Source organism: Podarcis liolepis (assembly GCF_965112155.1).
Source record: "Podarcis liolepis genome assembly, chromosome: 10".
Taxonomy (NCBI): domain Eukaryota; kingdom Metazoa; phylum Chordata; class Lepidosauria; order Squamata; family Lacertidae; genus Podarcis; species Podarcis liolepis.
The window spans coordinates 23,966,162-23,988,740 of NC_139562.1; the positions used below are offsets into that span (position 1 = coordinate 23,966,162).

General features: G+C 40.6%; 1 protein-coding gene across 37 annotated transcripts in view; it reads left to right on the plus strand.

Moving 5' to 3' along the window:
- Positions 1-22,579, plus strand: part of MYBPC1 (myosin binding protein C1) — a 94,847-nt gene that overhangs the window by 20,457 nt on the left and 51,811 nt on the right. For 6 of the 37 annotated variants that reach the window (XM_083461864.1, XM_083461889.1, XM_083461853.1 and 3 more), the window contains exons 2-10: positions 1,893-1,925; positions 4,418-4,459; positions 10,958-10,993; positions 11,374-11,397; positions 12,334-12,369; positions 13,682-13,786; positions 15,946-16,094; positions 17,648-17,765; positions 21,692-21,740. In XM_083461864.1, the coding sequence (XP_083317990.1) occupies positions 1,893-1,925; positions 4,418-4,459; positions 10,958-10,993; positions 11,374-11,397; positions 12,334-12,369; positions 13,682-13,786; positions 15,946-16,094; positions 17,648-17,765; positions 21,692-21,740 (592 nt within the window). Of the gene's footprint in view, positions 1-1,892; positions 1,926-4,417; positions 4,460-8,358; positions 8,396-10,957; positions 10,994-11,373; positions 11,398-12,333; positions 12,370-13,681; positions 13,787-15,945; positions 16,095-17,647; positions 17,766-21,691; positions 21,741-22,579 lie in introns of those variants that run through there. The other 31 variants (XM_083461875.1, XM_083461857.1, XM_083461885.1 and 28 more) reach the window with 6 other exon arrangements.

Consider the following 22,579-nt stretch of genomic DNA (forward strand, 5'->3'; position numbering starts at 1 on the left):
TCACACATTGTACTGAATTCCCCTCCAACCCATAGTGTTTCTTCTTCATAAAACACACACACAGAGGGAGAGAGAGGGGGAGAGGGAGAGTCAAGATGTACCAAGAATGCATTTTACACTTAAGCCTGCCGCCAGAGGAGAAGGCTTACCAGGATTCTTACTGGAACAGAGAACCAACATCACTAGCATGCTTGAGAATATATTTAGTCTGTAGAGCCTCACTGTGAGTGGCCAAAACTGAAATGTTATTTCTATTATTTGCTCAAGGGGTTCACTGGTTTTATAATATCTTTGGTCACATGGAAGAAGCTGGTGTGGATTGATTTTCAGTGTGTAAAGTTTAAGGGTACCTTTACGTGCAGCTCTGCTCAGACCACTCAACATTGCAAGCTAATTGGATAAATATGGAACACCACTTCAAATAGGCTTTTTGCCTGGGGGAACATGAGTTTGTCTGAACAGGGCACACAGAAGCTCCAGCAGCCCTATAAACCTGCTTGATCTAAAGCTGTAGAGCAAATAGTAGCTCTTTTAAAAAAGTGTTTATTGAATTTTCAAGACAACAACATAAAGACAAGACAAACAGTAAAGAAATGAAGAACACCAACTATGTGAAGTGTATTATTGCAGTTGGAATAAAATAAGCAGGAAGTTCAGTACACTTTTGCAGCAATTGTAATAAAATAGATTCTGCAAAGGGGCATTTTGGAAGTAAGAGCCATGTATCAGTCAGGGAGCCTCACCACACGGAGACATGTGCAAGCTGGCCAATGTGTATGGTGGTCCTGGACTGCCCAGATGACAAGACCCCCCTCTCAGCCTCATTGATGTGTTCCAAAGGAAAGCAGAGCAATACATTTGACACTAGCTTGGCTGCAGGCATTGCTGGAAGGTGGCATACGTGACCTTGTCTTAGGGATTCCACTCCAGATTTCTGTAGGACTTACTCCTTAGCCTTTTCTTCTCCCGGAGATGTCGTGCAAGGCAGTGGGTATGGATTTTTCCTCCTGAAGCCTTTCTCACATGAGAATAGGTGCAAGGCAGTGAAGGCTTAGGATCAGAGTTTTCCTTCTCCTAGATAGGCTAGCACCTCAGGTTGACGAGCCCCCTCTGCTCCTCATTTCCCTCTAGAACATGTGCAGAAACTCCCTTCTTGACCATTGGACCCCCTATTAGTCTTGTCCGCTCAATGTGCTGGAGCCAGTTTTCACATGCAGGGGAAGTCCCTAACTCACTGAGAGACTGAGACCCATCAACTTGCCCTCACCAAGTTTAGCTGATCAGTCAAAGCTGTTTCCCAGGGTGTGGCTTCTGTCACATGCTGACAGCTTCTAGGAGACACAAGTGAGAATTGAGTGCAGGGTGGGGACCAAAGGTGGACAAACAACCCCAGAAGGAGCACATGTCCCCCACCAGAGGTATTATCCCTCCCCTAACATCCCATACACCCAAAGTAGAACCATTGAAATAATTGGACATGATTATTTGAGTTAATTAATTTCCTTTCCAACTTAACAAATGTTCTTATGTATGTTGATGAAATATTATTTGCAAAAATGTTATTTGTAAAATAATGATAATGCAAGGAAATAGCAAATCAATTTGGTATTTGTTACAGGAAAATAAAAACAATGTGAACCAACTATTTGGTGAGATAGTTCGCTGCTTTCATCTGTACAACAATGAAACAATTTGAAAAAACCTAATAAATTAGTGGGTTATACACAAGACCACAATAAACATCTACAAATCCGTAATGGGAAGGCTTTCATGTATAGCATGAAATTCAGAATTTGTCTAGCTCTTCAAGCTGTATTCAGTACTGTACTAGAACATATGTATCTATTCGTATACATTTATGTTTCTAAAAGTGCTTCTTCTATCCTTTTCAGATGAAACAGAAGCAGAGACTGCACCACCTCCAGGTTAGTCATTAGAATTTGTGGTTTTGGTTGATATAGATATGTGTTGTATAGGCGTCATACAATACACAGAGAGGTGACTGTTTATTGGATTAATAACTTCACTTCTACAAGATTAACAGTGCAGTCCTTTGCGTGTCTTCTCACAAGTAAGTCCCACTGAGATCAAGGGGCTTATTCCCAGGTAACTGAGAGCTCAAACTCGTTTTACAAGTAAGTCCCACTGAGATCAAGGGGCTTATTCCCAGGTAACTGAGAGCTCAAACTCGTTTTAGGGTGCCATTTACAATGATAATTTACTGTGAGGATGCTAGGAATCCTATATATGTCTACTCAGCGGCAAGTCCCATTGAGTTCATTGGGGCTTATTCCCAGGTAATTGGGTATAGGATTGCAGGCTTAATTCCCTTGGCTCCCCTGCTCCCCCCACCCCCCAAGCCCTGGAAATTGTGGATATTCTGAGGATGCTAGTTCTTTTCTAGGATTTTTTTTTAAACAGAAATTGCACATAGATGTATTTAGGGAAATTTGGGAGCAAGGAATTGATCCAGTGAATGGAAATAAGAAAAAGGGAAATATTTTGCCTCTTTGCTTTATTATATATGGAGGGGAGGGAAAGGGAGAGGGAGAGGAAGAAGGCCTCATGTTAAAAAAAGAAGGCCTAAAGAAAGTGCATTAGTTCATATTTTAACCCATGTGGTAGCTGATGAATATGGAATCTAGTACAAACAACCAGCAAACATAGATTTGGGGTAAATACTTATTAATAATTGAAAATTCACCAGATTTCAAATATTTGAGCATTTCTGCTCCAACCCTACATTTTTGTTTTAATATATATATATATATAAAAACCTTGTGCAACTAATCCTAACTGCTGTTGGCTTATCCCTGCAATGCATGCATAACATTTCAAAGCACATTTCACATAGTAAACCATGTGATCTGTTGCATTAGAAATCCTTACAGATCTTTTGAATTAAATAACAAAACTGCAAAAGAATGGAGTTGGAAGTCCTTCTCATTTTCTCCCTGGAAAGAAACATCTGTAACACTAATAGTTACAAATGTGGCAGATTACATAAGTGGTCCCTGCTTTCCAGTGGTTTTGATTTAACAAAGAACTTTGACCCTGGAACCTGCTCGACCAATAGTTCTGGAGCAAGCACACTTGATGCTTATCAGTTGATGTTTGGGAGGATATCCTTTGACCCAGTAGCCCTGGTAGATTCAGCAGAAGCCCTGAAGCTTGCACTGCTCTTCCAAAGATGCTAACTATGTCCCATTTGGTATTTGGGAAGGTGTAGAGAGAGTCTGTTGATCCTCCTGCCCTTGGCATATCTTTCTGGATATTTTGAGCTTCCTGTGTACACGCATATGCACACACATGCAAAAATGTGAGCACACAAATGGTGTTAAGCCCAGATTGCGGCTGCCACATCTAGAAGCTTGCTGCATTAAAAGTATAAAGTATGTGACCAAATATGCAGAGGGGGAAGGGGGTAGAAAGAAAATTTGCTACTGCTCTTCTAAAACTTGATTATTATAATTCTGGATTCATTCCCGTGTACATACACTAAATAGGGGAAATGTTGGTGCAGGATAGTTCGGAGTTTCTTTCAGGTTGCAATCCTATGCATGTTTTCTGAATGAGCCCCACTGAACAAATATACATAAGATTGCACTGCTACTCCAGGTTCATAGATCATAGATTTTTAGAGTTGGAAAGGACTGTGAGGGGTCATCTGGTCCAACCCCATGGAATACAGGAATCTTTTGTCCAACGTGGAGCTTGAACCCACAACCCTGAGAGTCTTATGCTCTACTGAGCTATCCAGATTGTTTGTATATATGTAAAATGAGTGGGACCTGCAAAAAAATAATAATGTTATGCCCTTGAGGGCTTCTGTTCAGGGTTTCAGCCAGCCATGCCCTTTTTCAAGATACTGCATTCCACCCCCCTTCCCCATTCCAGCATCAATTAGCATTCTGTGGTCACTGAGCATGCTCAGTTCTCATTGGGCCATCATGGGGTCCCACCCACTCCTGGCAGAAATTTTGTTTGTTTATTGCTGTAAACCTTGCCCACCCACACCTCTAAAGCTGAGCATTATCTACTTTGAATGGCAGCAGCTCTACTGGCTGTCAGACAGAGGTTGCCTATCCATTGCCTGTTCAGTTTCCTTTTCCATGACCTGAATCGGAGACTTTCTGTATCCAAAGCATGTGCCCTCCCACTGAGATATGGTCCCTTTCCTAACTCATTGTTTCAACCAACAGGCATTGACATGCTGATAGGATCCAGTTAATTTCCATTTATATTAATGGTCTAACACTTTCAGCCTCTGGCAATTAATTCTCCGGGGCGTAGTGGCTGCTGTGCTTGTACAACATCTAAACATGTTGTGCCAGCATTGCAGGCGGGTACGCCAGCACAAATGTTGATGATCTGGGTGTTTTCTCTCAAAAAGATGTTGCTTCTACTTCCTACACAGAACAAAATAAACCTGAGGAAGATGGAAATGCACCTAACCAAGGTGAGTGCAGTTGTTCTCCAAAAGCTAGAAGGAGGCAACATATCAGTAGATGCTACAACAGTATAGGTCATATGTATGTGTTCTCTTCTTTCTTCCAGTTCCCCATACAGTTTTGAATTTTATTTCATTTCATTGGTATGATTTCATATGGCTTCCTGGATTCCCCCACCACCAATGCTTTTTCCCCTTCATTTCCCCATTTACTTGCTTCAGCTGGTATGCCCATTCAACCCATCCTTGGAGAGGGCAGGCCTAACCACAGCCATTTATGATTTAGTGCAGGGGATAGGATGTATTAACAATGTGCAGGTGTAGTTGGACTCCAACTCCCATCAGTCTCAGCCAGCATGGCCAATGGGCAGGGATAACAGAAACTAGAGTCTGGTGCCATTTGGAGGACACCATGTTGGCCTAACCTCTGCTTTAGTAACTTTGACACAGGAATATTGCCTGCCCCTGAAAAGTGTCCAGTAACTTTTATTGATGTGCAATGCTGCTGCCAGGCTGTAGAGAAGAGCAGCAAGAGCATGTCACTCCAGCTCTTGCTACCTCTTTGTTTCCTGGTCCAGTTTATTACTTCCTTTATTGCAAAAAGTGCAAGTAGATAAATAGGTACTACTCTGGCGGGAATGTAAACGGCGTTTCTGTGCGCTCCTCTGGTTTCGTCAGAAGCGGCTTGGTCATGCTGGCCACATGACCTGGAAAAACTGTCTGCGGACAAACGCCGGCTCCCTCGGCCAGTGAAGCGAGATGAGTGCCGCAACCCCAGAGTCATCTGTGACTGGACTTAACTGTCACGCGTTATTTACCTTTTATTACATTTATAGTCTGCTTTTCCTCCAAAGAGTTCAAGGCAGCATGCATGTTTCTGCCACTCCCTTAATTAATCTTCATAACAATCCTTTGAGGTAGGTCAGGCTGAGAAGAGAGAGAAAGGCTGGTCCAAGATCACCCAATTAGTATGAGGTAGGCTAGGCTGACAGGCAGTGACAGGCCCAAGGTCACAAAGTGAGCTTCATGGCAGAGTGGGGATTTGAACCCTGGTCTCCCAGGTCCTAGTCTGACACTCTAACCACTATACAACACTGGCTCCAGTCTGCCTTTAATTGTAACGGCTCCCCTCCCAAGATTGAGGTATTACACAAAAATGACATAGAAACCATCAAAAGCAACCATAAATGACAAACACGCATAAGCATAATATTAACTACTCTTAACCACTATAACACTTTTACCTATCAGTTTAAGGTACTAGCTCTTGTCATAAGAGCTTTAAAGGGCTTCAGTATCTGAAAGAAAGCCTTTGTCTACCATTCAAAATATGAGATGCTGCTCTGAATTGCCCTGCCAACCACTTTGGCCAGAATCAAAAGTCCTGTATGACTAATTCTGCATGTCAGGTGGAATCCTTAAGACTTTCTGTCCTATAGTCCTCCATAATGCCCTGCAAGCAAACCACGCCCCCCCAGCCTTCCACAACTCTTAGGGGAGCCTTGTCCAACCTCGTGAGCTCATGCTGACTAGGATTGATGGGAGTTGCAGTCCAAAACATTGGGATGTTACCAAGTTGGGCAAGGCTGCCTTGGGGTATGCCCAGGGTAACTATTTGTTTCCAAGTAATGATGGGGATGCAATCTTCAGTGCAATCCATACTACATAGTTCTAAATTTTGTGTTTTGAAGCAAGGTATTAATTTGCATTTATGGAATGCTAGATCTCTGTCATCTATCCAATATCTATTTTATTTACAGAATAATTGAATGTACAGCAGCCTCACCAAACTCACTTTGTTATCCTCCAGTGACTCTGTTCTACATTTCTGTTTGTCCAGCACTGTCATGTGTGTCTACATAACTACCAACGTACTCTCATATATTACATTCCACAATGTGCTTTCATTCATCTTCATTTTTGTGCTGAAGACATAGCTACCAGAACTGTGCTCATTTCCTGAAATAACAACATAAAATTAATGTGCTCATTTCTTTCTTTAGGTTCCATCCAGGCATCTACCCATCTAATAAATTACCTGCATGTTTCATTTTCATTTGTCTAGGTTCTGTGATCTACTCAAACATCTGATTGTTTCCCCTGTGGTTTTGATTGAAGTTTCCATCAAAACTCTGTATAAAATCTCAGCTGTCTTTTATAGACATACGTAGATGTCTATATTTAAAGCTTATGAGCAACCGTAGCAGATCTGGCAAGTGGACATAGATAAAATTTCATTAGCACTACTGGAGCCTCCCCATCAGCAACTTGCAAATATGAAACAGCACACCCTCCTGCTACATTGAGGACATACTGCAGGGATGGGGACCCTTTGGTTCCCTAGATGTTGCTAAACTGCAACTCTCATCTACCCCAGCAACCATGACCAATGGTCAGAGATGATGGGAGCTAGAGGTACCCCGTGCCTGACATACTGTTAAAAAACCATTAGATGTATAGTAAAGAGGAAGGTAGACCATTCCATAGACTTCTGGGGAAGTGTAGTTATCTCATTGGTTCTGCTGAATTTATTTGTTTGTTTGTTAAATTGCTCATTAGCCCTCTCCTGCTGCTCACCTCCCATCATGCTGCCTCTGACACTGGAGATACTAATATTTTTATCCAATATTGTCTAATTCCTCCTTTCAAGTCATCAGTTTGGTGACCATCACTACGTCTTCTGCTAGCAAAGTGCTGCCATTTTAAATGTGTGAAGAAGTAGTTCATTTTGTCATTCCCAAATCTCCTACCATTCAGCTTCAGTGGATGACCCTGAGTTTTTCTGCTTACCTACGTTCTTCCTACTATGCATAATTTTGTATATTATGTTTCCCCATGCTCATTTTTTCTACACAATTTTTTTTTATAGTGAAGCCTTTCCTCCCACCCCTTGATCATTTTGGTTGCCATGTTGTTATGATAATTCAGATGTGATTATATTGGCATCCACAGCGAATGCCTTCATTTAAGGGAGTAAGGGAATAAGAGCATATTTTTTGCAAGCAAGGATGCTGTTGAAAAGGGCCAATAGTGAATCTGAGCCATTCTACCAGGTCACCTCCATGAAAACTACAATCAAGTGGACTGTAGGCCCCTCCAGCCATCTTAGACCATCATTGCAATGCCACCTCCCTAATTGTTCAGAAGTGTCCTTGGCAAACTCTAGCATTACTCAACATACACATCTCAGGATGAATAAGAAATGACATATAGACCACATTGCAGTACTGCTGGCCATATATTGTAACCACTTAAAATCTAAGTATGATGCTTTGCATCTGCTCAGTGTTAGCAAATTCCCATCATGAAGCAAACATCAGTCAAGGTAGATCTCTTAGGTAGATCTGGACTGGTGAAGGATAAGATGGGCTTTTCTAGATGATGGGTCAACTTCAGTTGTGATAATACTGCATGTGTAGAACCACACTTGTACTTTTAGATAGAGGCTCCCTTTATAGGTGGACTGACAGACAATGACGGAGCTTCATGCTCCAGCACCGGGGTGCGGAGAGCAGACGGGGGTAGGCCTGTCGCGCCTCCTGGGAGCATGGTGCACTGCCCCCAGGGGCGTGGCACGCCCCCTGCGGGGGCATGGCACCCAGGGGCAGGGGGGCAGTCACAATGGCACCCTGGGGGTCGCACTGCCGGGGGCGGTGTGCTCCCCCCACACTCCTCTTCCTCCACCAGTGCTGACAGAGTGGAAATAGATGTTGACCTAACTTTAACCATCTTTGCCAATCAAGGGAAACTGTTGCTTTAGTGAATCCCCTGATCTACCCAACTGGTATACGTCTTTTTGTGGTAAAGAAATCTGTTTGCACCAGAATGCCTTCCTCTTGTTTAGCTCTTTTCACAAGTTCCATTATTAAATATATTTATATTCCATTAAAATTTTACTTGCAGAAGAAAAGGAGAGTGAAATAATGATCGTAATTCTACCATCAGGTCTGATATTCTTTGGGTATTTGTTATCTTTTGAACAGATGATGTTGCTAACATAGATTAGATCATCACTTTCTCATTTTTAAACTGATCGGTCTTGAATCATTCTTCCATTTTGATTAAACAACCACTTCATCCAGTTCTAGCAACTAAAGAATTAGGAAAGATGGATTGCTACAGTTTTTTTCTCCATCCCATCTGTCAAAGCAGTTCTGCTGTAGTATGTTACCTTGATATCCATAGAAGGTTCACAACACATTTTAATGTCCTGGGGGTATACAGACTCGTTGGTATTAACTTTTTTCTGCTTAGAAAATATAAATGGCACTGACTGGTGAATCTGCAGTTGTCACCTTACAGCTGCTTTTTGTTCTTCCAGTTTCTCACATCATTCAACAATATAATAACAAATTAGACCACTCTTTTGTGTGATGATCATCTTCCACTTGGATAACAAGCATGACATCACATATATTGTGCTGACTGAACTGAGCAGATTACATATTTCCTTCATGTTTACATTGACCACAACAAGAACACTATTGTGAAGAAGACAGATGAGTGTGAATTTATGTTACCTACTTTGATTAACTGCCGGACTTTGAGCCAGTTGTTGCATTCTGATCAGTTAGCACAATATTCATTTTGTTCACTCATTTATCATAAGGCTATCATTTATCATGATCATAACTCTGAAGATTAGCATCTTCATGCCATCTTGCAGCTCATGGAATTTGCAGGTGTTCCAAACCTAAATGTACCCAACAGAAATAATTGTTATTGTTGTTGTTTGATCACAGGAAAAAGATGCATAATAATAATTCCTTCTGTGTACCTTTAGTGTGAGTCAGTGCTTTGACTTCCTATGAAAGGGGCAACATGCTAATAGTTGGCCTCAAAAGCAATGTCTCAGTACTGTTGAAAACATTTTTTAAAAATGCAGTTCGCTCATCTTAGTGGTTCATGGGCAGTGTATGTTTAACTCTTTCCCTGTTCCATTTTCCCAGCTGCTGTTTGCCCTATTGTGGTGGGAAATATGGTGGTGTTTTCCCATGTGGGACAAAAGTCGCTGAGGAGGAAGTTTTGATTGTGAACAGAGCGTGGAAAGAAGGTTAATATAACTTTCTCCACTGCTGCTGCTAGCAAATTGACAGCTGCCTGTATAGCTACATTTCATTATAAAATAAAAGTCAGGAAGCTAATAACAGATTTACAGTGTAATGTGTAGTTTAGCCTAAGAAAATCACAATAATTTTGAAGCCAAAATCAAGTCTGATTCCTGCCTTTTTAAAACTTGTGTTAATGGGCTGCTTGAAAATGCACTTGCTCCATATATAGAACTGCCCTCATTTCAAAAGCATTTACTAATATGAGTAACATAATCTTCAAATTTTTGATTAGAAGCATACCCTGATTCAGGGACACCATGCATACTTCCATGTTTGCAGGATCGGGACTAATCACATAAGTAAGAGCTTGACTACTCATGTGATTGAAAATGTGACATCCTGGCTCCAAGTAAATAAACAGAAGTCAAGTCACTGATTATTATGGAGCCAGAATTCACCTTTTCTGGATGTTTTCACTTGAAAATGCTTTTCTTACATGGGTAAGTAGATATAATGTTCTGAAATTTTGAATTATTTTGTTCTTCATACTGTGTGCCTTTTCTTAAAATGGCTTGATTCTTCTCATCAGGAACTTCTTTAAATCATTTAAGTGTAACTTATGGATAGCAAATTTCCATAATTATATTAAGATCACTTTAAAAACAAAAAGACAGAGTGTCAGACAGACATCCTAAAATGTGATGGAAGTGGTTTTCACGCAATGTATTTGAAAGTCTACTTCAACCATGTGGGAAATGTCTTCGTCACTCGTATTTGTTCTGTGGCCTTCCATGGAGGTAAAACATAAGTTATTCCAGTAATATTTATTTACAGTATAAATAGTGTACAATATAAATATTGCCAGTGACCTTTCAGCCTTTTTCCTTTCATTTGCCCATCTTAAACTTAAACTAAGTCCTTATATAATTGTAATAGTGGAGTATTGGAGGGGGGTGTATTTTGTCGTGGAATTAGGAAGACCTAACGTGCAGATTTATTGGTTGTAGCTCAAGATATTAAATCTAGACCACTGCTAATTATCACATCAAAGTATATATGTGCTCTTCGTCTCTCTAAATTATGGGAAATATGTCAATTCTAAACAGAATTCTTATTGCTTTATTATTTGCAATAACAAATAGGTGGACTCTTAGGCCCTGTTGACTTAGGATGGGAAAGAGCTAAATATGTGCTTAACTCTTCCACTGAAAGGAATGGGACCTAAAAGTCTTGATTTTAACTGGACCGAGTGAGATCCTTGTTGATCATGTAAGTGATATGGTTTTTATCTAGGCAGCTTCTCAAAATTTGAAAGAAGAAAAGGTAATGGTTGAATCTCATTAATTTGGAGCCATCTTCTGCCAAGTGATGGAGTCTTTTTTCCTAATTATAGTGTTATTTTTGTGTATATATATATTTATATAAAAAACCCTTTATGTACACATTTTACTTGCAGACGGGAACGTCAGTGAAATGACATCCTCTTCAGAAGGTCAGATCTATGGTTGACCTTGATTTTCATTGTGGCTTTTTTGTACTCCATTCCCCCCCCCTCAATATTTCTAACATACACAACCACTCTGAAAACTCTCATTCATACCCATGTTTTAATAATAGATCACACATTACATCCCATTTTTTTGTTCTTGCGTGAAGCATTGAAGTTGACCATTCCAGCTGCTCGATCCCATAAAGCTTTATCCATCAGTTTGCAGTTTTCATTACCATTGTTTCCAGCTATCATGGTTTCCCTTCCTTCTCTTGCAGGTTCCTCATCATCATTCATATGTACTAAAAAAAAGGGGGGGATAACTTTCATTCTTCCTTTTCCTTGTTTGCTTTGTTTTACTTGTTATGTATTTCTTTTTTCAGATGAAGATGACACTTCAACTGCAGGTTAGGCGGTCTATTCCATTTTACAGTGTTTATCTGCTATGATGAGGAGAACTAACGAGAACTGGTTCTTCTGTTGTCAGCCAGACATGAGCCCATCTAACCAGGGGGTTGAAGGCCTGTTACTATTTCTGCAATAGAATCCCTGCATTGTCCCCATCTCCAATGTTCTAGAGTCACCCAATAAGCGTGCAAAGGGAGTTTCTTAGCCACTATATGCTCCAAAGCTAAGCATTTAGGAACACTGAAAGCACAAGGTGCTTTTGTTTCTGGTGAATGGTGTGCAAGTTCTGTTGCATACAATGGAACTTCAAGGGAAACACAACTTGTCACTCTGAAAGAAGATAGTGGATTTATATCCAGTCTTTCTATCTTGCTGGAACTCACAGTCCCCAAATTGTCCCCTAGGGCTGCATCCAGCTGGAGCAGACCAACTGAAATGAGCAAACCTAACTTAGGCATGTCCATTAATTTCAGTAGGTCTACTCTCTGCATATGATTAACATTGGGCAGTGCCCCTAGGAAGAGCTCTGCTGGATCAGGCCATTGTTCCATCTTGCCTGGTATCCTACTTTGCATAGTGGCCAACTAGATGCTGCTGAGTATATGGCCTCAGAATATGAAGTTTCCATCTACACATCATGGCTATTAGCCACAGATAGATGTATGCACCATGATAATGCCCTTTATTTATCTTATCCAGGCACCAACCTCACCCTGATGTGCTTAGCTGCAGCAATGTTGCTGGATCTTATTTCTTCTTACTAGCCCCTAGGAAGTTTCCCACCCTCCTTCCAGTGATTAGACAACCCCATTAGTTCTCCAACCCTCCCCTCCCTCTTTCAGCATATGACAATAGCTCCCAATCCTACACAGCCAGTATAGTAACCAAGGTATAGCTTTTGATTTGACATCATCCGGTTTACTCTTACCTTTCAGGTGGGACTAATCGGTCAGGAGAGAGAAAGGACTCAGGTGAGATTTTCTAAAACAGAAAGGAAAGGAGGAAGAACAAAGACCCCCAAACATTCCAATTTTCTCCTAATGCAATAACTATTAATGAACTATTTATTGTAGCTTACTTTTCGACAGATGCGGTTGCCGACTTTTGTACCCTTCATGCTAACCTTTGGTTTTTGTTTCATATTTGTTTCAGATCTAGAAAAAAGATCCTGCTCCAAAGCTTCATGAGGTTCCAGTGTGCAAGCAGAACTCAATGTGAGCAAGGACTTCCCCATGCACTTCACTGGAGTGAAAAGAGATGCGCCTGCTCACATGGAGCTCTGCAGCACAAAAGTCAGCCTGGTGTCTTCCTGGCGCCCACCAGATGTTTTGGACTACAACTCCAATTATCCCTGGGCATTTGCCATGTTGTCTGGGGCTGATGGGAATTGTAATCCAAAACAAAACCACTGAGGGCAGCAGGTTACATGAGGCTAACATAGATCATTCCAGAAAATAAATCTGGAAGACCTAGGCACAGACCTCTCCTTCTTCTTTTTCTTTTTTTTAACAGATTGCAACTAATTTTTACAGTGGGGATGTAAAGGAACCAACACAACAACCCAAGACTCATGTTAAACATTTGACCCTTGGGCACATATGCCTTACGTACCTTGTTTGACAAAGCATGCTGTTCCTTAGAAACTAGAACAATGTTGATATTTTCATGGAATTTACTTTGCATGGAAGTTATTTTTATGTGAAATTGTGTTATTTCCACACACAACCAGAATCAAACTGGGAATGATGGAATTATAGAATCATAGGGTTGAAGAAGACCCCAATGCCGTAATGTTTAAGGCATGCCTCTGTACAGATACTGTTTCTCCACAGATGAGCTTACACAGTCTTTATTGGTTATTGCAGGATTAAGATCTTAATTACCAACACTTGCAAGAAAAACTATTCACCTGTTCCCTAATTAACACTGGCATTAAGCTTTTACAGTCTGTTTTAATATATCATCTATACAGTATATATCTATTAATATACAACTATTTCTGTATTTATTTGCTGTGAAAGCAATGACACAGACCAGCACAATATTATAATTTTCCATCACCACAGACAGGGCAATTCCATTCAGAAAGTTGTGTTCAATAAGAATTTTCTATCCTTTTGCTTCCAATAACATCATGTCAGGCTGAAAAAATGTGACGGAGAACGTAAGTACCATTTGAAGTAGTTGTAGTTTAAAGGAAGGTCATGTTAGAGCTAAAATAAAGAAATTAGATTGCAAGGTTTATTGCAATAAGCTAATTTCTCGCCTCTTTCTCCATATTAGTATGGTCTATGGGAGATGGCCCTCAGGAAGAAGGAGATAAGCAAGACAATTCACAGAAATCCCTTTTATTTGTTGAAAAACCAAAGGGTGGAACAATTAGTGTCGGTAAGTGCTGTAACAATTTTTTAAAATATATATGTATATATTAATTTGTCTATTACACATACATGGGATTCTGAATAGGGCTATACCTACTTAGCTTCAGCAAATGCTGTAGTTTCTGGTATTCTCAAGTGATCAATTAGTCCTCCATTGCCCCTCTTCCCAAAAATATTTAAGACTAAAATCTTATGTACAGTGGTGCCTCGCAAGACGAAATTAATTCGTTCTGCAAGTTTTTTCTTCTTGTGAGTTTTTCGTCTTGCGAAGCACGGTTTCCCATAGGAATGCATTGAAAATCATTCAGGACCTCTTCTGAAGGCCGGCGGTGGGCGAAAGTCTTTGCTCCCGACCGCCAGCATTTTATAAGAGGTCCCCAGAGATTTCCCTATGGGCTTTCTTCTTGCGAAGCAAGCCCATAGGGAAATTCGTCTTGCGGAACAACTCAGAAACGGAAAACTCTTTCGTCTTGCAAGTTTTTCGTTTTGCGAGGCGTTCGTCTTGCGAGGCACCACTGTATATTTGCCTGGAATAAGCCTCACTAAACAAAGTGGTGCTTACTTCTGAGTAAACATGCACAGGATTCAGCTATACACTTATACCTTATGAAGCTCAAAAGACTTTAACATACTGAGATTACACTTTCAAATTTCATAGGGAAATAAATTTTAATGGCTGATTAATCCAGGAGCACATATCCAGCAGAGCCCTTTCTAGAAGTTAAAATTCAATCATCTAGCTCAGGGGTCAGCAACCTTTTTCAGCTGTGGGCTGGTCCACCGTCCCTCAGACAGTGGGCTTGACTATATTTTGGGTGGAGAAATGAATGAATTCCTATGCCCCCAAAAAATAAAAGGACACATTCTACTCATGTAAAAACACGCTGATACCCCGGACCATCTGCGGGCCGGTTCGAGAAGGCGATTGGGCCGCCTCCAACCCCTGGCCCTTAGGTTGCCTACCCCTGATCTAGCTATTTAGAGGAAAACAGGAACAATCTGGGGGAGGGGGGACTGGATTCAGGCTCTCCTCCTTTTTCTGGACAGTCAATTGCTGGAATGTTAGTTTTTAAATAGGGGAAACTATGTGCACAGCCTCACATATGTGCACAGCCTTCTGTGGGTTCAGTCGGAAAACCATACACACAGCATCTTTTAAAAGACAACTGAAGGCAGCCCTGTTTAGGGAAACCTTTAATGTCTGACGCTGTATTGTTTTAAATATTTGGTTGGAAGCCGCCCAGAGTGGCTGGGGAAACCCAACCAGATGGGCGGGGTATAAATAAAATTATTATGATGATTTTATGATTATCTAGTTGCAACATATGGGTTACATGCCTGTTTCTAGAGACCCTGCTGAGACCAAGAGAAAAAATGCTTGCTCAACAAATTATGGGTTTATGTAGTTTTGGAACGTATGGGATTTTGGTCACTGATAGCTCAAATATAACAGATGCTCTTACAACTAAGGGGTTCTTTGATGGCACCTGATGTATGTATATTTTTTGAAACTGTATATAGTTTGTGTTAAGTTGTGGGCGAACATATCAGACGACACAGCGATTCTTCAAACAGCTCTTCTTTATTCTGAGGCCAGAACTGAACTGAGCTGAAGGGCTGAGTCAGCCTGCTTATATAGAGCCTGCTTATATAGAGTACCTTATTACTGTAACAACTTTCTAAAACTATCCAATCACTGAATGTCACGTTCGATACTTCATTTGCATACAAACTATCCAATCACTGAACGTCACTTTCGATCCTTCATTTGCATTACTATCTACAGTATCCCCCTGCTGGCCCATGGTGAGAACTTCAGTACATAACAGTTTGCATATGGGGGAGAAGTTAAATTTTGTTTGCATTTAAAGGCAAACCTACCCAATCACACTTCCTAAACAGTACACAAATTACCATCCTCCAAAATTAATCTTTCTCCAAATTTTATAATGCAGCTTTTCACCCATGTGACATGTACAAAACCACACGCATTTTTACAAAAAAATGTGTGTACTAGGCAAAATGTCTATACTAGGAGAAATTTACACTAAAATTCTAATAAATTTTCATGAGGATTTAAAAAGTTCCACAAACATATTGCCAGGTGTCTATCATATGAGTAGTAATGTTTCTAATGTGACTAATGTTTTCTTTTGTTTTCCCAAGGACAAAATATTACATTTATAGCAAAGGTTGAAGCCCAGGATCTTCTCCGAAAGCCAACTGTTAAGTGGTTCAAAGGGAAATGGATGGACCTGGCAAGCAAAGTAGGGAAGCACCTTCAGTTAAAGGAGACATTTGAGCGCCAAACCAAGGTATGGAGGGATGGCAGGACTCAATTTTACCTGTTTCTAAAATCCAGACTTGGTAGTAAGGACATAAGCTCAGGGGGTGAAGCCCTGACTGAACTGGACATTTCATGAGAGAGGTAACATTAAAACAGGCTATTTCCAGAAGTAGCTCAGTGTGTGCTTATCAAGATGGACAAGGTCGTGGAGAGGTTGGCACAGTGCAAACACACCAGCAGAACCAATCTGGTGCTCCTACCAGTGCATTTGCACCAGAAGTAAATCTGGCATTTGAGCAGAATCTCATGTACCCATTTATCAGGGTTTGACCCAGACATGCCAGTTCAAGGACTCTCACTGGTGCAATGGGACTTGTGCCCTCTTCTCCCCTTGTGTGCTCCCCATGCCTTTCCCTGCTGTAGGGAGTCAGGAGAACCCCCTAGAACAGCAGTAGAGGAGAGATCATTCCACCTGGCAAGCAGAAATGTTTGTGATGATGGAGCAATTGTGTTAGCCCACAATTGGATTCCACCTAGGGCTTGTATTTTCTCCTACTATGAAATTTGGTGGTTGAACAGTTTGGTGTCTAGCAGGCACTTCACGTGGTGGGGGCTGAGGGACTTCAGACTTCCATTTTTCAAGGGGTGGGCTGGGCTCCCCCAAAATCCTGTGGCCCTGCTCCAATTCTTCCTCCCCGCCAATGTCGTGCAGGGATTGTTTGATACTGAATAAAAATTAAAGGTAAAAAGAGTTCAGCCTCTGACATCATTAACAGTGCAGTCTCAAATCCTATTGAAAAAAGGCTTAATTCTGAATAGTCATGTGCAGAATTGCCTTGTAAATGTACAAAGAAACAGGAACACCCCAGTTGATTCCCTTTCAGCTTGGCTAAGTGTCCTTCCCTAAATAGAAATACTTGAGGAATTTGACCTCCTTGGATTCTTGTATGAAATTATTGAAACCATAAGAATATAAGATGAGCTTGCTGAATCTGACCAACGGCCTGCCTAGTCCAGCATCCTGTTCTTTGAGTGGTCAACTAGATGCCTGTGGGGAAACCCAAAAGCCCAAGACCCCAGCACAGAAGCATTCTGCCCTCCTGTGGTTTGCAGCAACAATCCATCCTTCTTGGACTAATGTGTAGATTCAAACTTAGGTTACCAAGGTTATTCCATTTCTGCAAATACTGAAGCACAGTTCTCAACAGATTAAGCATATCAATATCTGCATTTGAATATATATATTGAAAGAAAATACACATTTAAATAGGTTTTTGAAATTTGCATTCCAATAGGATTTTTTTAAATTAGAATTTTTGTTGCGGGCTTACTGCTGTGACAAAAAATTACAACAGACGACTCAACAGCTTTAAAAACCACAGAGCAGAATGTGGGAGCAGAATAGAATTATGGCTAAAAGTTGTGCAAAAGTAAAGACAGTAGTAACATCCACTCATCTTTAATCCTAGTAAATTAATGTAGGATATAATATTTGTAGATACATGTGTATGAATGTGTTTTCAGCTGCTGAGAATTTCCCTGAATTTAACTTAACAATTGCACTGTATGTTTGGATTTCAGATGTACACATTTGAGATGCAAATCATTAAAGCTAAGGAAAACTATGCAGGAAATTATAGGTGTGAAGTAACGTATAAGGATAAAGTTGATAGTTGCTCTTTTGATCTGGAAGTCCATGGTAAGGATCCCTTTTATGTTTTCTTTCTTTAACACAAAATATCTAACAGAATTTGAGGTCATGTTTATCTGAACTCCTCATGCCTATATCTAAGCATGCTTCAGAGGCCCACTGAAAGGTGTCTATAGGTTTCAGGCTCCTTTTTCTTATTTTTATCTCAATGTCAGCTCATTTAGAGTTGTGTTAATTATTTTGATGCAAACATGAGTAGTTAGTGATATAATCTTGGGACTGTCTTGGAAGAAAGACTTGTGGAGGCTGAAATGTGTCAGTGAGAAGAGAGTTCTGCTGATGTGCTCTGGGCTCTATCCATTATGGGCTTCTCTTGGACTTCGCGTAATTGAGATGAGCCTGGGTTTATGAAATGAGAAATGAGAGCATCTGGAGGACATTAAGTTGAGGCATGCTAGGACAAAAATTGAGGTGAAGATATATTCTGCTGTTTCTGTTCACTAGGGAGTCCTGGGATGTGTAGCTTTGAGAAGGAAGGGGTTCAAAGGACCACTGATAGAGAATTCTCACCATAAGAATATGAACCCTGCTGAATTTGATCAAAGCCCACTGGGTTCTATCCCACACTGCAGCAAGGGACTTCAATGAGTGCAACAGAACTTCATGTTTCTCTCCTGTCTCCTCCATGCACCCTCAAAACTGGGGAACCTGCCAGAGCAGATCTGGGGGGAGTGGAATAGAGGAAGTCTCATTGTACCAGCAGGACCCAATTGGTGCATCATTGGATACCACCCACTGTTTCCCACAGTGACCTACCAGATGCCTCTAGGAAGTCCACAAGGCAGTAGCCACCCCCACCCCAGAGGTTGCTGCTGTATACAGTACTGCCTATGAATATAGAGGTTTCATATAGCCATTATGGCTAATACCGCCCCGTCCCCCCGGAAATACTTATCCTCTGTGAATTTATGTAATCTCTGCTTTAAAGCAACTTGGCACTTTCACAGAGCTCCAGCAGGCTACAAATGACTCAGAAGATGCTTTGAGTCAGTGAAATCACATTAAGTTCTTGAAGCAATTATTTCAGAAGCTTGCTGAAGCTTGCAGTTTATATTTGGAATAAAATTTATATGGCAGTGATGACAGCTCAGGACTCTACAAATTTGTCCATGACGTAGGTCAAAGAAAGGACTCCCCTTCACCTCACCTCGGGCTTAGCAAGGAATTTGCCTGCTACAAACCCATCATGAGGCTCAGAGAGAGAGAGAAAGAGAGAATATTAAGTTCCTGGAATATCACTGTCCCACACTCAGTTGGAAAGCAACTTTATAAATCTTTGCAGAGAAGAGAATGAAATGCAACGCTGGCAGATCTTATGGTACCACAGTGTGCATATGGGGTGTGTGTATTTGGTTACAGGCAGGAAGGGCTTTCATCATGAGGTATAATGATCCTTTTTTTGCAGGATGAGTATATAGAGCCACAAAAGTCCTAAACACTCTTCAACTCTGTCCTGTTCACTTTGACAGAGGAGGAGTTGACGAAACTGTGCACAGTTGCACAGTTTATTCATGTGAACAGGCCAAGAACATGGACAGCTCTTTCTAATGGGTTTGAAACAAGTGGAGAGCAAAGCTGGATAGACTTCACATATTATCTATTCTAGACTGTTCCTACAACTAACGGCTCAATCTGTTCTTTCAAAGACCCACAATAACTGTCGGCCACTGCCACTCAAAGTTAGATTAACTATAGATTGTGGTCTATTTAATCCCCATGTGTATATTCGATGTATAGATATGTGGATATGAGCACAGGACTCATAAAATCTCCCCTGACCACATAAGCAGCAGTGCCTACACAGACATGGCCATGTGAGTGGGGCATTGGTCAATATTGAGTTATGCCCTCCTGCATGTAAGATCTATACAGTTGAAGTATCTGCTGTAGATGAACATTTGTTTACAAATGGAAAGAGCTTGCATAGTGAAGTATAATGACCCTCCTTTTTGCAGGATGGACATTTAGTACCATAGAACCACCAAAGTAAAGGGAGGTCTAAAATTATTGAATTTTTTTGGCAGAGGTTTAGAGAGACTCAGACAATGATGGGGTGATAGCTATTCCCCCTGGTTTCATAGAGCTGTAGAGTTGGAAGGGACCATGAGGGTCATCTAGTCCAACTTCCTACAATGCAAGAATATTTTGCCCAACAACCCTGAGATTAAGGGGCTCATGCTCTACCCACTGAGCTGTTTATCAATTACTCAGTTTGGGGGTGCTGCTGTAAAACGCAGTTTGCACTGCAGAATAACTGCAAAACCTTGGCACCAGTTTGCAGGGGATTCCAAATTTCAGGGTTCATAGTTAATGAATTTATTCCAGAATGACTTGGCCCCAGATAGGTCAGCTGTCGGAACCTGAGAAACAGCAGCATCAGCATCACAGTGGATTCCATATCTCCATCTGGTGGGATTTTAAAGCTGTGGTGATGACCTCTGAGAAGCTTTTGAAGGACTAGGCTTCTAAGTCTGGGAGATAAGCAGCCATTGTAATTGTAAGCGCAAGGCTTAATATATGTCAAGCACCTTTACATTTGCAGATGTGTGCAGTCTCATTGATCCCATGGGATTGGCATTAACATTTCCTTTATTTGTGTACTAAGACAAAAACAAAGCCTATCCAAGTGCAAAGGACCTTCTCTGTCCCTCAAAATATTACTGTTGGGTCCTAAAGCCTGGTCACCTGGCCCTGTGGCTTCAGCTGCCAGACACATCTAGGCAAGCTTTCCAAATATCCCAGCCTTGCAGCAATCTGGCAGCTAACCCAATAGATGTTCATCCTAGGAAAACAAGCCTACCAAATTACCAAGGTCAGAGTGCTCATTAATCAGACAGGGAGGCAGGACACAATTAATGGAATGTCCAGCAGCTGACCGCCAATTAACCAGACAAGCCTCAAAGTCTGTGTGCATTCAGTAGCTTGTAGGCAAGGAGCCAGCCTGTCTGCGTGCATAAACTTTCTATAGAAGTGAATTGTTTTATCTGATTACATGTCTAATTTACACTGGGTGAAATTCAACTCCATGTTATTGACCATATTCAGATCTCTTACTGAGTTGAATCAGAAGTTGTATTTTCATTGGGGATGAAGGAAATTTTAAGTGATGCCCAGAGCTTAACACTTAGAAGTTATTTACTTGGTTTTTCTGATCATGCCATGCTATTGTTTCTGCCTTGTTCCACTGCTATTTTTAGCTTTAATAAAAAGAAGCTCCTTCCAGGTGAAATCAAATTACGGTACATCCAGTGTTCATTTGGGATTTCCTCTTCTTGTGTATTCCTTTGCTCTAAAGCATCAAGTTCTGGTTAATTGTTTTAACAAGTAGAAGGCAAGTTGTCGACTTACTTCTATAAAAAGTGGCATGAGAGCCTTCTTCACCTTTGTTGATCGCAGTGAGACTCACTACAATGGCTTCATTGTGGTTCACACCTGTTGCTCAGGTAGTAGATAGAGGCACCATCAAAAGAAGGTCTCAGGGTTGTACTGGTTTAAAGAATCCAATTGTAGTACATTATCACCACCCTAAAATCCACACATGTATGCGTTAAAGAAGGCTAACGAGATCAGAACTAGAAATGCTATATTAAATACCAGAGTAAAGGATCTTTATTTGAAAGTTTTAAGAAATATGTAGAAAATGAAATATATACATAAAATCATACCTCCCTACATTAAAACAGAACATCTAAAAGACTTGTTGAGATTGTATTTTATAAACCAAACATTTAACACTGTGGTGATAATATCTGTGGGTACATATTAGGATTGCTCCTCTTCCAGTACAGTATAAAAGTTCTTTAAATTAATCCACAAAATGGAACATAGTTTTGTTCTTGCCTTAGTTGTATCCATTCAATATCCTTCGTAAATTACAGAAACCACTTTTCTCATTTTCTTTTTTATATATATAGAAACTTCAGCTGCACCATCAATCGATATCCGGTCTGCATTCAAAAGAAGGTAACTTCAAGTAGTTATCTTGGAAAGTTATTCAATTATAGGTGGTGAAAGCAGCACATGCCCTGAAATACCTCTGGAAATCAAGCTGGTTGGAAAAACACAGCCAGAATGAGCCGAAATAGCAAGCCTTTAGAAATGGCACACTAAATTGAAAGCAGAGTATATGTCATAAAGGAGAATGTCTGTGCTTTCGAGATACTCTCGCCTGCCCACTGCCGAGAAGTTAAAATGGCTACTCCATTTTCTGTAACCTATAATTGGTTTACACATTATTGTTGTTATGTGGAGGTTGTTCTTACTTGCTCCATGCTTCCACAAGGGAAACTGTTCATATATGATAACAAAGCAGATGTTTTCACCATTCCACTACAGATGTGCACAAAAAAGCATGCATCTTATCACTTGCAGCCCACAGATGTCTCACCATGAGATAACAGCTTCCACAATGTAAAACACTCACCATGTAGTAGTCATTATATGTATGTTACCATGAGCGGTGAAATTCTGTGAATGTTGACAATGCCAGAAAAAAATGGATGAATATCTGAAAACTCAGATAAGACCAGTGAGTGTTTATAATCAATGAAATGCTGCTGTTTATTATTTATACTGTGCCTTATGGATTGACATAGGCTAAATGGACAGGACCCTCCTCTAAAGTACCTTACATTAGAAACAACAGAGGGAAGGAAGGAGACAGAATGGTTGAAAGGGAAGAATGTGGAAAATCTTTAGTTTTCTTTATTGTTTATGTCCTACTTTTCTAATAAAAATAATAACCAAGGTGGGTTGCCATTTCAAAAAGAAATCAAAGCCATAAAGTAAAACAAAATCACAAT